The sequence below is a fragment of the Pholis gunnellus genome (assembly GCF_910591455.1).
Source record: "Pholis gunnellus genome assembly, chromosome: 16".
Taxonomy (NCBI): Eukaryota; Metazoa; Chordata; class Actinopteri; order Perciformes; family Pholidae; genus Pholis; species Pholis gunnellus.
In genome coordinates this window covers 7,625,336-7,639,075 of record NC_136543.1, presented here as the reverse complement: position 1 = coordinate 7,639,075, position 13,740 = coordinate 7,625,336, and the positions used below count along the sequence as shown (strand labels likewise).

General features: G+C 41.6%; 1 protein-coding gene across 1 annotated transcript; it reads left to right on the top strand.

Moving 5' to 3' along the window:
- Positions 1 to 5,647: 5,647 nt before the first annotated feature.
- On the top strand, positions 5,648 to 13,337 carry LOC306708409 (small conductance calcium-activated potassium channel protein 1-like; the record flags this gene model as incomplete). Its single annotated transcript, XM_079176245.1, has 9 exons — positions 5,648 to 6,505; positions 7,084 to 7,179; positions 7,899 to 8,198; positions 8,837 to 8,958; positions 9,368 to 9,509; positions 9,594 to 9,704; positions 10,117 to 10,244; positions 12,894 to 12,963; positions 13,110 to 13,337. 9 exons carry the CDS (start codon positions 5,648 to 5,650, stop codon positions 13,335 to 13,337), a joined length of 2,055 nt encoding a protein of 684 aa, XP_079032371.1.
- Positions 13,338 to 13,740: the final 403 nt, after the last annotated feature.

Here is a 13,740-nt window from a genome sequence, read left to right as displayed (position 1 = left end):
GACAGATTAAGGAAGCTGCTGGAGATCCCCCGTTCTGCATCCAGTCGGCATCAGAGGGAAGGAGTGTGAGCGTGTGCTGGAAGAGAGGGAGCGCAAGGGGAGGAAGAGGAGGAGGAGGAGGAGGAGATGATGGCTGTGGGCTCTCTCTCTCTCTCTCTCTCTCTGTCTCTCTGTCTCCTTGTCTCTCTGGGAGGTGGAACTAAAATGGAGAGCACGGGGGAGAAAAATGTCAGTGATGGGGGAGAATGGGGTTGAAGAAAGAGCAGGAGGTGGAGGAGGGAGAGCTTTTGATTGGTCTGTCGCCATGAGTTGACCTTTTTCAAGACAATAGAAACAGATGATGCACAACATTGTAAACGCCACCGGAGAATTGAGTGAAAAAGTGTGAAAAGGAAAAAGGTTTATGTCCAGAAAAAGGTGGTAAAGCAGCTCATAGACAACAAAAAAAGAGAATGATTTAGATATGCTTTTATCTCTCACTGCCATTTTTTGTGTGAAAACTGAGCACAAAAAACAGCAGTATTGGAAAAAAATATGGGAAAAAATGAATCCCCTCTGCATTTAACGTCTCCCATCCCCTTTCTCTATATGTGAAGAAGAGAATTGTAAAAGATGAATCATTGTTTGAAACCTCATTTAAAATCCCATGCATTTCATTCCCTTTTAATATCCATGTGTTATGGCTGGTTAACACGTGCAGCGCAACATGCAATCCCAAATATATGGCAGCTGGTTACACACATGATAACACACCACAGTGGTAACGGCACTGCCAGACTGTAAATGTGTGCGTCTGTGTGTGAGCGGCTCCCACTCGGTGGGGGGGGGTGAGCCTTGAGTCATATAGGGGCGATGGACTCCCGTTTAATTGCGAAAGTGCTGGGCTCTGCAGGAGGGCATCGGGAATGTGCATAGTTAAACTCTACTTCTCATTTGTCCTCACGAAATGCTGATGCAAGGGCAGAGGCAGCGAGAAACCGAAAGACTGGGAGAGTGAGGAGGGAGGAGGGAGAGGATGGGGGGGGGGCAAGAGAGGAGGAAGAGTTGGACTGTATAATAGATTACCCTATTACTTGCTCTGCCCTTCGGAATTACCCCTTCTCCGAGGCAGCCTGTCGCACATCCAGGGCGCTCCCGAGCTACGGAGTCATGCTCGGCTGCACACACAGGAGATGGAGAGTGGCCCTCGGAGGAGAAGAGAAGGATGGCTAAGTCGCCGGTGAAAGCAGAGAAAACTGCATCAAGCCTGGAGTGAGGACACACATTGTGCATCAGCAACGTATCATCAGAGGAGAAGAACCCTGTTGCTGCTGCATCCCGGCAGTATTGCTGCTAAAAAAAACGTGTGCAAAACTGACTTTGAGTTCATCTCGTGAAAGTGTAAAAAAAAAAAAAAAGAAAGAAAAAAGAAGCAGCTCCTTGTGCTGTTATGCGCCAAGCACCAGTGTGACACGCTGCCAAAAAACAAAAATTCATTAGGCTTCATAAAAACACAGATTGAAGGCACCGAGGCGTGTGTGACATCTGGTGGTTTCTTTTCAGACTGCATGCTGGCTGGAGCTCGTGCAACACTGGCAGAGAGAGTGATGCGATGGTGTAAATTAACGAGGAAGAAATCAGGCTGAATGAAACGAGAACATGATGAGATCCAACGCTGTGAAGAGGCTCATTAGGTCAGAATGCAGGCAGATGAACGGAAACACTGAGCGGGGTTGTGGATTGAAGCCATATTAATGATGATGAGAGCTGGACGGAGATAATGAGGATTGTGAACATCATGTGGACGATAATATGGTGCCACTCTCTGAACAGCTCTTTTTTCCCCTTTTTTTTTTTGCTGTTCCTGATCGTGATTGATGCTCATTGCACAGCAGCAGTGATGGCCACCACTCTGACCTGGCATGACAGCTCATCCCTCACTGTTCTAAATGCTGAATGCCGTCCCTGGCATTGCAGCCATCAGGGCTGCTGTGCTGTGTAATTTTAATTACTCTGCTGATTGGATTAGGCCCTCTCCTACGCTGACACGTCCCCTCCACTTAATAGGGTATTATCGACAAAACCAGCACATACATCCACCCGCCTGTGACGTCTGATTTGTAGAGATTGGCCTTTTTAGTCTTGAATGGAGTTGAGTAGATGAAGTTCTCTTCTAATAGACAACTATGTCCTCCTGCACCAACAAGCCCTGGAGAAATTGGGAAATTGTAGACTGCTGTCCACCACTTTAGCATCGTGCCGCTGTATCAATGTCGACGGTGCAGAACCAGATGTATTCCTTCTTTTCATTCCACGTTGTCTTCTTCCTTGGCAAAACCTGAACACTATAAAGCTGCAGCCATGAGACAGTTAGCTTAGCATAAAGACTGGAAACAGGGGGAAACAGCTAGCTTGGTTTTGTTCAGAGGTAATAAACAAACTCTGCCCACCTTTTAAACTCTGTAATTTACGTGGCATGCCTTGTTTCTTTAATATGACGTGTAAAAAGGACCCGTTGTGGTTTTATGGTGGACTATTTCTTGGCCGGGTGCAGTGACTTCCTGGAGTCTCCGCTGGTTGATTGGCAACCTCACAGGAACGATTTCCTGGTTGTAGTTTTCAATGAGAAATGAGGCATGAAGTCATTTCTGTTGAGTCTACTGGTTAATATTTGTTCCTCCAATTTCTTGATGCATATTTTGCTATTGGATTCAATTTACTTTGAAAATACGTAATGTGAATACACTGTGTCGTGAAAGAGGAGTCTGAATCATTAGGATGAAAGCCTAGTTGTTTACATATAGTGAGAGAAGGATATTCAACCTTTTACCCATTTACAGTGTAGATTAAAATGAAAAAGTGCTCGTTTGAGAATGTTGTGATATGTTGACTGTAATGTTATACTCTCTATTTATGGTCATCGATATGTTCTTGCAATTGTTGTATTTCATTTCTGGTAAATAGCATGTGATCTTTGAAAAACCCAAAAGGTAGTTAATTAAGTTTAACAAAACTTCCTGTTCTGAAAGTTTTTCTAGAATTCTTAAAGACTCTGAAACAAAAAACACAGTTTGCTGCACAATTAATAAAATGTTTAACCAGTTCAAAAAATGAACCAAAATGTAACACATTCATTATCAGTTCTATTTGTATATAATTTATATATTAATAATACTTTCTATAACTGTGTGCAAAATAAAGCTTATATATGTGACTCAAATGTAACGGTAATGCGCAAGGGGCCGACATGAGAGTGGTACACATTTTCTTATCTATCTCTTGGCAAATAAGGACATTCCCCAAAAGGTCAAACTATTCATTTAAACCTAATCGTGACTTTTGACCTTTAAAGCACAATCATTTCTTACTGCCGTTTGCATCCTAATGGGAGGTTTTTTATCTTTTGACCAACGGATCAGACTGAAGCAATTAATATCCTGACCAGAAGATGAAACTGACACGCACTCGAGATTTAGCGCAAAGTAGATTTGCCACAGCAATTAGTTGACCTACAATACCAGTTTCATTTCACTCTTTTAGCTGCCAAACGATGATTTGCAATGGAGGATACTAATTGAAAAGCTCCTGGCGATCGGCCACAGGGGCAAAAAGAATTGACAGACTTAGCCACTAACCACAGCGGCCAGGATTTACAAGCACATGGCAGATGTGCATATATCCTTTCAGCATCTTGTTATTTAAAGGACAACTTAATTTAAGGAGATTTTGTAGTCTTTTTCAGAGTGAGTCTTGCTTCAGCAGACTGAATAGTCATATTTTAGGATCTAGTTCTCTGCAAGGATGTGAGATGTGGTCTGTATTTACCAGACACCATCCGTAAGGGTTTGTGGTGTTGACAGTCACGCTCTGAGGCACAGACAGTTGGGAGCTTCCTGCCCGCAGAATATCAAAACAAAGAAATCGAGACAGCATCTGGCTAAGTCTCAGAGTGGAACGTAGTAGTTTTAGCATAATTAATCTATTTTACATCTGGAAGGATGTCAGACTGTCTGATCAGACTACCACCAGGTTTTTGCTGTCCCACATCTGCAAATGAACCAGCCTCATTCACCCTCTATATCTGTCTTTAAATGCATGTCTTCAGATTAGATAATGCCTTTCTTTATCCTGCCACTACCCATACGCGCTCCGCCCACCCCTTTGCTCCTTGGGTCTTTCCACTGGGAGGGGGCCATGTTATCTGTAGACCCATCTGTCACAAGGATTTAGATAAATAAATGATGCTGAATGTCATTGTTAGGACTTTAATGCTTAATACTCTACCCTCCTCTGTGCATATTGTTCGCTTAAGGAGTGACATATTTGATATTTCGTAAGCTCATAAGTATCAGATCTCTGTCTCACTTGATTAATCTGCAATACTAATCTGCTGAATTGATATTGAGTGAAGTTATTCTCTTTTGAAGGTTAGATTTATTTAATAAAAAAGGAAAAAAGACTATATATATATATCCTATAACCCACTTGCAATGAAGGAATTACAAATGAAAAGTGATATAATAGCATTTCTTCTAAGAATGAATTTCAGGCCGAGTTTTGACACCAATGTATAAGCGGATATACCCCCCCCCCCCCCCCCCCCCCCCCCCACACACACACACACACACACACACACACACACACACACACACACACACACATAGGGAGGAGGAAATCTGCCAATCCCAGCTAAAAAAAACACAGACAGATGACTCATTCTTTGCCTTTGCTCAATGCAACATCTGCAACTTAGATACTTTGCAGTCAATAAGCCCCTCCAGCTTTAAGGAAGATGTCCTGATGGTGGACAATCGTACAAAGCCAGACAAGGAGATACATGCCTGAAAATGTAATGGATTTCTACGGGTATTTGCCTCGTATGGCGTCATATGCAGGAGAAGTTCACAACCTCAGCTTGACTCTGTGGGAGGGGCTCCGTGATGCTGAGGCAGCTAAAGGATTGCTGGAAAGTTTATACATGCAGAGCAGGGACGTTTGGAATATTTTGATTTGATCCCGCAGCTTGATCAGTTCTTGCGGTTCAACTTTGAATTTAAACTTCCGAATGAAAGTGGTGCGTTTGAGTTCACTTTATCTCTTTGTGACTCAGGCGGATGTGACCTTCAGGACCGTAAAAAGATTGAATACTAAAATAATTTCCAGATAAAACAGTTGCTGTGAGAGTTGAGGCCTTTTCTTCTTCTTCTTCTTCCTCACATACTGGAAAACCTGACTTGAGAAGGTAAGAATAAAAAAAGAAAAAGCTGTGTTGAAATAGAAAATATTTGAACTGCTTTCAGCTTACACTCCAGTAAAGTTTGTGACTAAATATTGATTACTATAAAACAAACATTTGTGAACATTTTAGATTATTTTGCTGCTATTCAGATTTTACGTAATTCTAAAATGATATAATAAACAGATAAATACAAAATAATACAATTCAGAATAAAAATGCGCATCAGCAAACTTAACAAGTAGAAATCTTCTCTGATGACGAAGCTATTAATCACAGGATCTTTCTTGTACCTGTAGTTTTCTTTCACAGCGTTGTTCTTATCTGTTAAACCTCACTTGCCGCTAACATTGTCGTCTGTCCCTCTCACTCCTTCTCCGTTCAAACCTCTTAAAAAGACCCGGTGAATTATCACCTGGAGACTCTCTCGCCATGGAGCACTCACCCTCTATGAACATGTCAGTGGTGGATGGAGACGATGTGGAGGACCAGCGTCCCCTCCTCCCGCCGAGGATGGTTCCTCCAACTCAGACCTGCTCTCTGCAGTGCGGGATACACCGCACAGTCCAAATGTCAGCCGATCACCCCGTGTGGCTGGACAGAACCCAGGCCATGGCCACCACACCTTTATACAACGGCCACCTTTATGTCACAGCTTCACCTCGCTCCAACAGGAGGGGAGACAAAGGCAAAGAGAAGAAGTGTGAGAAAAGGTCAGGGGGGAGGAGGCAAAATCCAGCACACAAGGAGTGTAATCACCAGTGCAAAGCCCAAAACGCAGCAGCTCACAGACTCCAGGAGAAAGTCACCTCTTTCACTGACGTCCCCGTATCTCCCTGCGGGTCACCCTTTAAGGGCCCCTGCAGGTCCCACATAGAGGTCAAGGATGTTGAGTGCAGAGGGCGCCGCAAGTCAGGCAACATTTCTTTGGAGATGCACGACCGCCAGAGTCTACCGGAGATCATCATCACCAGCAAAGATGACGACTTCCAGCATCACAACGAGACGTTCCAGCATCGCCAGGACCCGACTGACACCAAAGGCCTTCTGCCAGGAGTCGAGTGTCCCGGTCCGAACCCCAATCCCAGTTCCCAAACCAGCCCGAAACACAAGAAAGACTCCAAAGATGACTCATTCTGGAAGACCCAAAACATCGGGCAGCGGCTGGTCCGCAGGAGGGCTCTCTTTTTGAGGAGGCAGCGGCTGAACGACTGCGCCTTGGCAGTGGGGATATTCGGGATGTTGTTGATGGTGACGGAGACAGAGCTCTCCTGGAGCGTCTACAGCAAGGTCAGAAAGACAGGAAACCCCCCACACTGAGACCCTGAGAAATCCTTTGAGGAATGTGAATGTAAAGGTTTTGCAATAATCAAAAAAGGGATTTTTCAAGAAAAGAAATCAAACTGCATCAGTAGTTATCATCTTTTCTGTACTGAGTCGGCTAGATAATTGGATTTTGAGTCATAACATATCACACTTTTCACTTAATTTCTCAGAGAAAAAAACCTGTTAATTGATTTTTTTTTGTTGTACTTCCTCTATTTTTGGATCTTTATATCTGGGCCGCACTGGAAAATATGTTGAGACTTGATCTCCCACCGACTGCAGGAAAATGCACAGTGTGCCTATAAGATGGTCATTACATCATGCACATGGATTATCAAATTTATGTAAGATTACAAGGTTATAGAGGATCAAGGATGCCATTTAGATTGAGCTTTGTAATGACAAACAGCTATCAGCTTGATGATGATGTTGTGTGTGTGTGTGTGTGTGTGTGTGTGTGTGTGTGTGTGTGTGTGTGTGTGTGTGTGTGTGTGTGTGTGTGTGTGTGTGTGTGTGTGTGTGTGTGTGTGTCTTACCCACAGAGCTCCGTCTACTCCCTCGCACTCAAGTCCATCATCAGTTTTTCTACGATCATCCTGCTGGGCCTCATCATAGCGTACCATTGCTGTGAGGTTCAGGTAATGTCTGTTCATAACGGTGCTATTAGCTCTTATTTTCCCCAAGTTCTCCTCCAGGGACATTCTTTCAAACTGAGGCTCTCTCTGAAAATCTGTGGCTGAAGCAGTACATATTTGTAATGGAGGAATCACCTCCCGGATAGTCATTTCATGGGGAACTGAAAATAGTACCATTGAGAGGCTTCTAGGTTTCTACATGCAGTGGTGCTCAACCTTTTAGTCCTTGTAAAGTTGAGAAAAGTCTACTTAGGCCGACTCATCACAGGTCACGGTACTGTGAGCAAACCAAACAGTGATTATTCACTCTCACTCTGTTTCCTTTGGTGGATTTTTAGAAGCGAAAGAGTGCAATATTTCACAAGCAGAAAGCGAACATTGAAAGGAAAGTCAGAGAAAATGAAAATCACTGTGTGAAACAGAAACACATTTTCTTTTTGTAGTCCTTTAAAAGAGCACAAACATTGTCAGACTCATTTTGGGCATTTTAAAGAAGAGAGCAGAAGAACCAGAGTTCTTTGTGACATCAACTTGAAGCAATTTATTTGCTTATATTCTAACTTTGTGAAGCTCCCTCTGGAGCCGCGAAAGGCTTAACACAAAGGTTTGTACATACGCAGTTAACGTTGTGTTAAATCGGTGGAGTTTACATTTAACAATCGTGTGACCTCCAGATTTACCTTGGATCCAGGTTAGATGCTCATCTCTCCCCATCTCTCCAGCTCTACGTTCACGACATTGGTGCAGAGGATTGGCGGATTGCCATGACAACCAATCGTTTGGCTCTGCTAGGCCTGGAGCTGGCAGCGTCGGCCATTCATCCGTACCCGGTGGGTCTGGCGGCGTACTTCCAGGAGACCTTCCAACACACCGCGAGTCGCCTGACCCTGTCGGAGACGGAGCTGGAGATCGTGCTGGCTCTGCCCATGTTCCTGAGGCTCTACCTGCTGGGCCGGGCCATGATGCTGCACAGCCGCCTCTTCACTGACACCGCATCCCGCAGCATTGGAGCGCTCAACAAGGTGGGAGGTCACCCGTAGTGCTGCCTACAGAATCAGGGGCTTAAACTGCCTTGGAGAGTACCGTGAAGAGATCGCACACTTTTAAATGAAAGAGGATTTGCACTGTCAATTTTGATATAATTAAAAAAAACTGTGCAGAAACCTGCTAAGGGACATGATTCATGGGATGTTAAAGTTTATATTTTGGACAGTGATTTGGGCTGGGTTTCCTCTATGAACATCTCATGCACATCTGTTTATGTCTTATGTCTAGGTGGGCTGAGGGGTCTGTAGAGGTGTGACTATGACGGCTTCACCCCCATGAACCCCGGTGGTGTCAGTGGTCGATTACGTCCCTCGCTAGCTCTCCTTCGCTTGCCTGCTTTCTTTTCCGCAGTTGATAATATAATATGCACCTGACTAATCCCTTCCCTTATAAATGTATTTAAGAGTGATGAAAATGACCTTTGTCTCCCCCACCGCAATGCCAAACCTACTACCCGTGTATCAAGGCAGACGGACAACAAGTTTTCTTTTCCCTCATCTCCTCTGTATTATATAATCACAACCTGACAGGTGCTCTCCTAAATTGCCCGGCTAAGTACAGGCCCCTACTGTGAAAATCATGACGCAAATGTATCCCCGTTTGTTATCTTTAGATACACTTCAACACCCGGTTTGTGGGGAAAACACTAATGACCACCTACCCCGGGACTGTGCTGATGATTTTCAGTGTCTCTCTGTGGATTGTGGCAGCGTGGGGTTTACATGTTTGTGAGAGGTAAGTGGTGATCTGCCAACCGCTGAATCTGTAGTGGTGTCTGTAGCGCTCAAGGCCGGTACATTTTATACTTCATTATCATCCAAATATTCGCATATACACAGCATTACTTCAATGCAAACAAATCCAATGTTCACTCTGCTGTTGACTTGGTGTTGATAATATGAGGTTTCTTTGGGGATGAATATTGGTGGTTTTATAATATGAAATGCAAAGTAAACTAGGAGAGGGTAAAGAAATCATCAGTAATGTGAAAGTAGAGTAGATATTAATGTTCCAGGTTTTCGGGCTCATCCCTGCGGCACTCTATTCAGCTGCAGCAATCAGACAAGTTCATTTAAGACCAGAAAAAGACAGAATATAAGCTACATGAAAATATAGTAGTATAATATCCTTTTAATCCCTACAGACACCACAACTACAGGGACCTGAGTAGCAACTACATGGAGGCCTTGTGGATGGTCTCTGTCACCTTCTTGTCCATCGGTTACGGAGACGTGGTGCCTCACACCTACTGCGGTCGCAGCATCTGTCTCCTCACTGGGATAATGGTGAGACAGAGAGTTGACACTGTGTTGATAGTATCGTAAAATTCTCACTGTAAATCCTAATAAAAGTGTCTAATTCTTTTATAGGGAGCTGGCTGCACAGTCCTGGTGGTGGCGGTGGTTGCCAGGAAGCTGGAGTTGACCAGAGCAGAGAAACATGTTCACAACTTCATGATGGACTCGCACATCACCAAGAGGGTACAGTATATACCGATAGTCTGGCTTTATTTTCCATATTAATAATAAATAGGCCCAAAGGTGAGAGAGATTTTGTACAGACTATGACTAATTCTCTTTTTGTTATGCAACAGCTTAGTGTGTAGTTTTATCCTTGCACACTTCAGATACCACATATAAACTCTAAAACCAGATACTTTCATTTGGAAAACAGAAGAATTATCTCACCTTACAAGCTGATTTATTTCTTTTTGTTTTACAGTGCAGAAATAAATCATTCTTGAAAGTGGAATATGGGACAAAAGGATGGTAGTGCACTGAGTTTATTATGTCGGGGTTGTGCAGTATTTTTGCAGTAAATAACAGTGCTCTCAGGTCATATGCATAAACATAAAATAACAATCCTGACAGATTTTCTTCATCCTTTCTCCAGATAAAAATTGCTGCAGCAAATGTGCTGAGAGAGACTTGGCTTATCTACAAACACACTAAGCTGTCAAGAGAGAGAGACCACAGCAGAGTCCGCATGCATCAACGGAAGCTGCTTCTGGCCATCCACCAGTAAGACACTTAACCCTATTATAAAGCTGTTTTACCTGCCTTTTCACTTTACTTGCTCCATGTGCTAGATGCATAATAGTATGAACCTGTTCATCATTGAATGCCTGATTAGTTCTACATCCTGACAAATAGTGTACCGACGTAAACATTGTAAAGGAGTAGTGTGTAGTATTTTGTTGCATCTGGTGGTGGTGAGGTTGCAGATGGCATCCAACTGAATACCCCTCCGCTCACCCTTCCCGTTAAAAAAAAGTTATAAATAAATAAATAAATAAAAAGTTAGACTTGAGAATAAAAATATCCCCATAATCGAAATTCTGAGATAGAAAGTCATAATTCTGAGATACTTAAACACAGTCATAGAAGCAGCTCTTCATACTTACATTTGACATGGAAATGTATTGTGAGTACATTGAAGACGACTTTAAACGTGGCTTTACAACACATGAAATACTTCACGTGGGATTGTGCAAACGCACCCTTGAAAGGATTTTAAGCATTGAACAAAGTTAATGTATTAACTTGAGTTTGATATTTGTCTTTGCTATTTTCTTTAAATGTTTGGTTGAGTAATGTGGGTTTCTTAACCCTAAATTAAAAGGATTTAAGTTATAATCACAGAAATGTGCTTAAATATATTTCTACATTTATATAACTGCATGTACAATATTTGTACACTTGAATAAACAATAATCAAATGCAGAGACAGTTATTTACCAAGATGTTAGGAGTAGTTACATTTACACAGTCTTACATTTACAACCGGCCCTCTGAGGGCGACCGTGATGCTGATGTGGCCCAGAGTGAAGACGAGTTTGAGGCCCCTGCTCTAAGGTAATGCAAACACAACAATTCTTAGTTTCGAGGATTAGACAGTAATGTTATGAATAACAATATGTATATTATTTTTAAACCCCCTTAATCCTACACACTGTTCTTTTAAACCAATTGACATGAACATCTGTTTTTTTGTTATTCATCAAAGCTGTCATAGTTTATTATGCTGTAGTATTGTTATGCCATAAAAATGTCATTATGTAGTGTGCCATGAAAAGTAATCAAAAAGTCTATAAAATGCGATTTAAAAAGATCACTGTATGGTATGTCATAAAAATGCCATAAAGACAGTGATTGTATCGTGTGTCTGCGTTGGTGACGTTGTGTGTTCTGACTTTTGTCAAAGGAAGTTCCCTGAACCGACATTCCCCAAACAGGGAGCAGGAGCACTGTTTACGTACACTGTGAACCGGAATGCAGCTATAGTTTAGTGTGCAATAATGATGCCATATAAAAGTCATAATGCCATTTAAATATAATTAAAATATTCATAGAATTGTATGGCATGAAATATTCATACAAAATTTCGGTATAGCGTGCCATAAAAAGTCATAAAATGAGTTTTAGGCATAGGATAGTATGCCCTAAAAAATCATAGTAAAATATTTCAATAAGAAATGTCATGAAATGTCTTAGTGTCTCATGTCTTACTAATGTATAGCAAGTCATACAAATGCTGTTAAAAAACTCTTTGCGTAGTATGTTTGCCACAGTGTTCCATAAAAAAAGAAATAAAAAAGGTCATATTATATGAAAATAGGTCATCGTATAGTATGCCATAAAAATGTTATTTAAAAAGTCAGAATTTAGTAAATCATAAATCTGATAATAAAAAATAACAGTATGTTATGCCATAAAAAGTCATAGTATATGTGATTTAACGAAGTGATAAACATGCCATAGCATAGTATGTCATGAAAAATTCATAGTATTGTACGTCATGAAAGTATCATTAAAAACTTCAGTTCAGTATGCAATCAAAATGTCATAAAAATCCGAAATATAGCATGCCATGAAATAGTCACAGCATAGTATGCCTTAAAAACGTCATTAAAAAATCATCAAAAATCACAGTTTACTAAGAGATTAAAAGTCATGGTATATATGCCAGGAAAAAAACACATTAAATAATACTGTAAAAGTCATTGTATAGTATGACTTCACAGTTACTGAACAACTAATAATTATTACATGTCATGAAAGAAGTCACAGTATACAGTAGTTTTAGCTTTGCAGTTTGTTTTATGTCCTGAGAATTTGAGATATTCTCGAAATGAAATGAGACTCTGTGTCCTCTGAGAAAGAAATGATTTCTCTTGCAGCTGAGTAGTTGAGTCGTAAGGAATAAGACACACTGTTCTTTTGATGCTACAGCCTTTCTGGTGCTGCGTCCCAAATCCATTAAACATACCAATTCTACAGTATGTGCCACATCCTCCTCATAGTACACTGTCGTAGCATTTAGTATATACAAATAACATAATTTAACATTTAATAGTTTAACATTATATATTTTACACTATGATACAAAACATATTCAAATAAAAAAGTGTTAACACTTTGTTGTTTTGTTTTCCATGATTTCTTTGGAGCTGTTTCACACCATCCACAATTAATTCATTTTACCCGCCTGTTAGTAGCCCCTCCATCTCCTTTGTGCAATGCATTGCAAAGAAATAGTGTTAATCAGCAGTACACTCAAAAATCGACTGAATGTATTTTATTATTTCTCTTCTCATCACATTTTTTTACATCATAAAAGTAGCACTATCATACTAACCTCCTGTAGCACCTACATAATTGTGTCTGCAGGCTGCGCAAGGTGAAGATAGAGAAGATCATTCTGGTGGACCAGGGGAACACACTGGTGGACATTGGCAAGGTGAGAGAGGCAAGTGAATGTATCATTTTCCATCTCAAACTGGCAAACCCGCAACAAAGTAGCATCTAATATTCCCTAATGGCTTTTCTTTTTCTCTTCTCCATATGGACCTACATAAACCCCCATGGACATCAACCCCAATCTAGATGCAAACCCTGATGTATGACGTGCTGGCAGAGGTGCAGGGCTGTAGGGGGGAGCTGGACACTCACATCCACAGCCTGGAGAAGCACGTGGAGGAGTTGAGGGAGGGCTTCAGGAGCCTGATGCCGCTCCTGTCCAGCACCTTGTCTACGCAGAACTCTTCCATCCGCCACCTGCTCAGGGAGAGAGAGGGGAAGACGGAGACTGCTGGAGCCAACGTAGACCGGTAGAAAGAGGCTTAGGGAGGTGATGGAGAAGACATTAAGGCTTCTCAAGTGCTCCTGGGGGAGTTATCTGCCTTTAATACAGCTATAGCAATGATGTCGGGACATTACTCTTACAGGAGGCGAACAGATACATGTATATGATAAAATGAAGACTGTACAGAAGTATGTCAATTGTATAATTAAATAGGTTGCACCCATTTCTGTGCCAGAAATACAATGAAACCAAAATGTAGAAGTCAGTCATAACTCCCTTCTTATGAAGGCTTTTTATATATTTGCTGGAAAAAATCAAAAGATTGTGGTAATAAAATAACAACTTGCCACCAAACTGTGACTTGTTTAAGGACAATTTGAGTTGCTGTTTTTCTTGGTCTTATATGTTAGTGAATTGATTATTTTGGGCTGT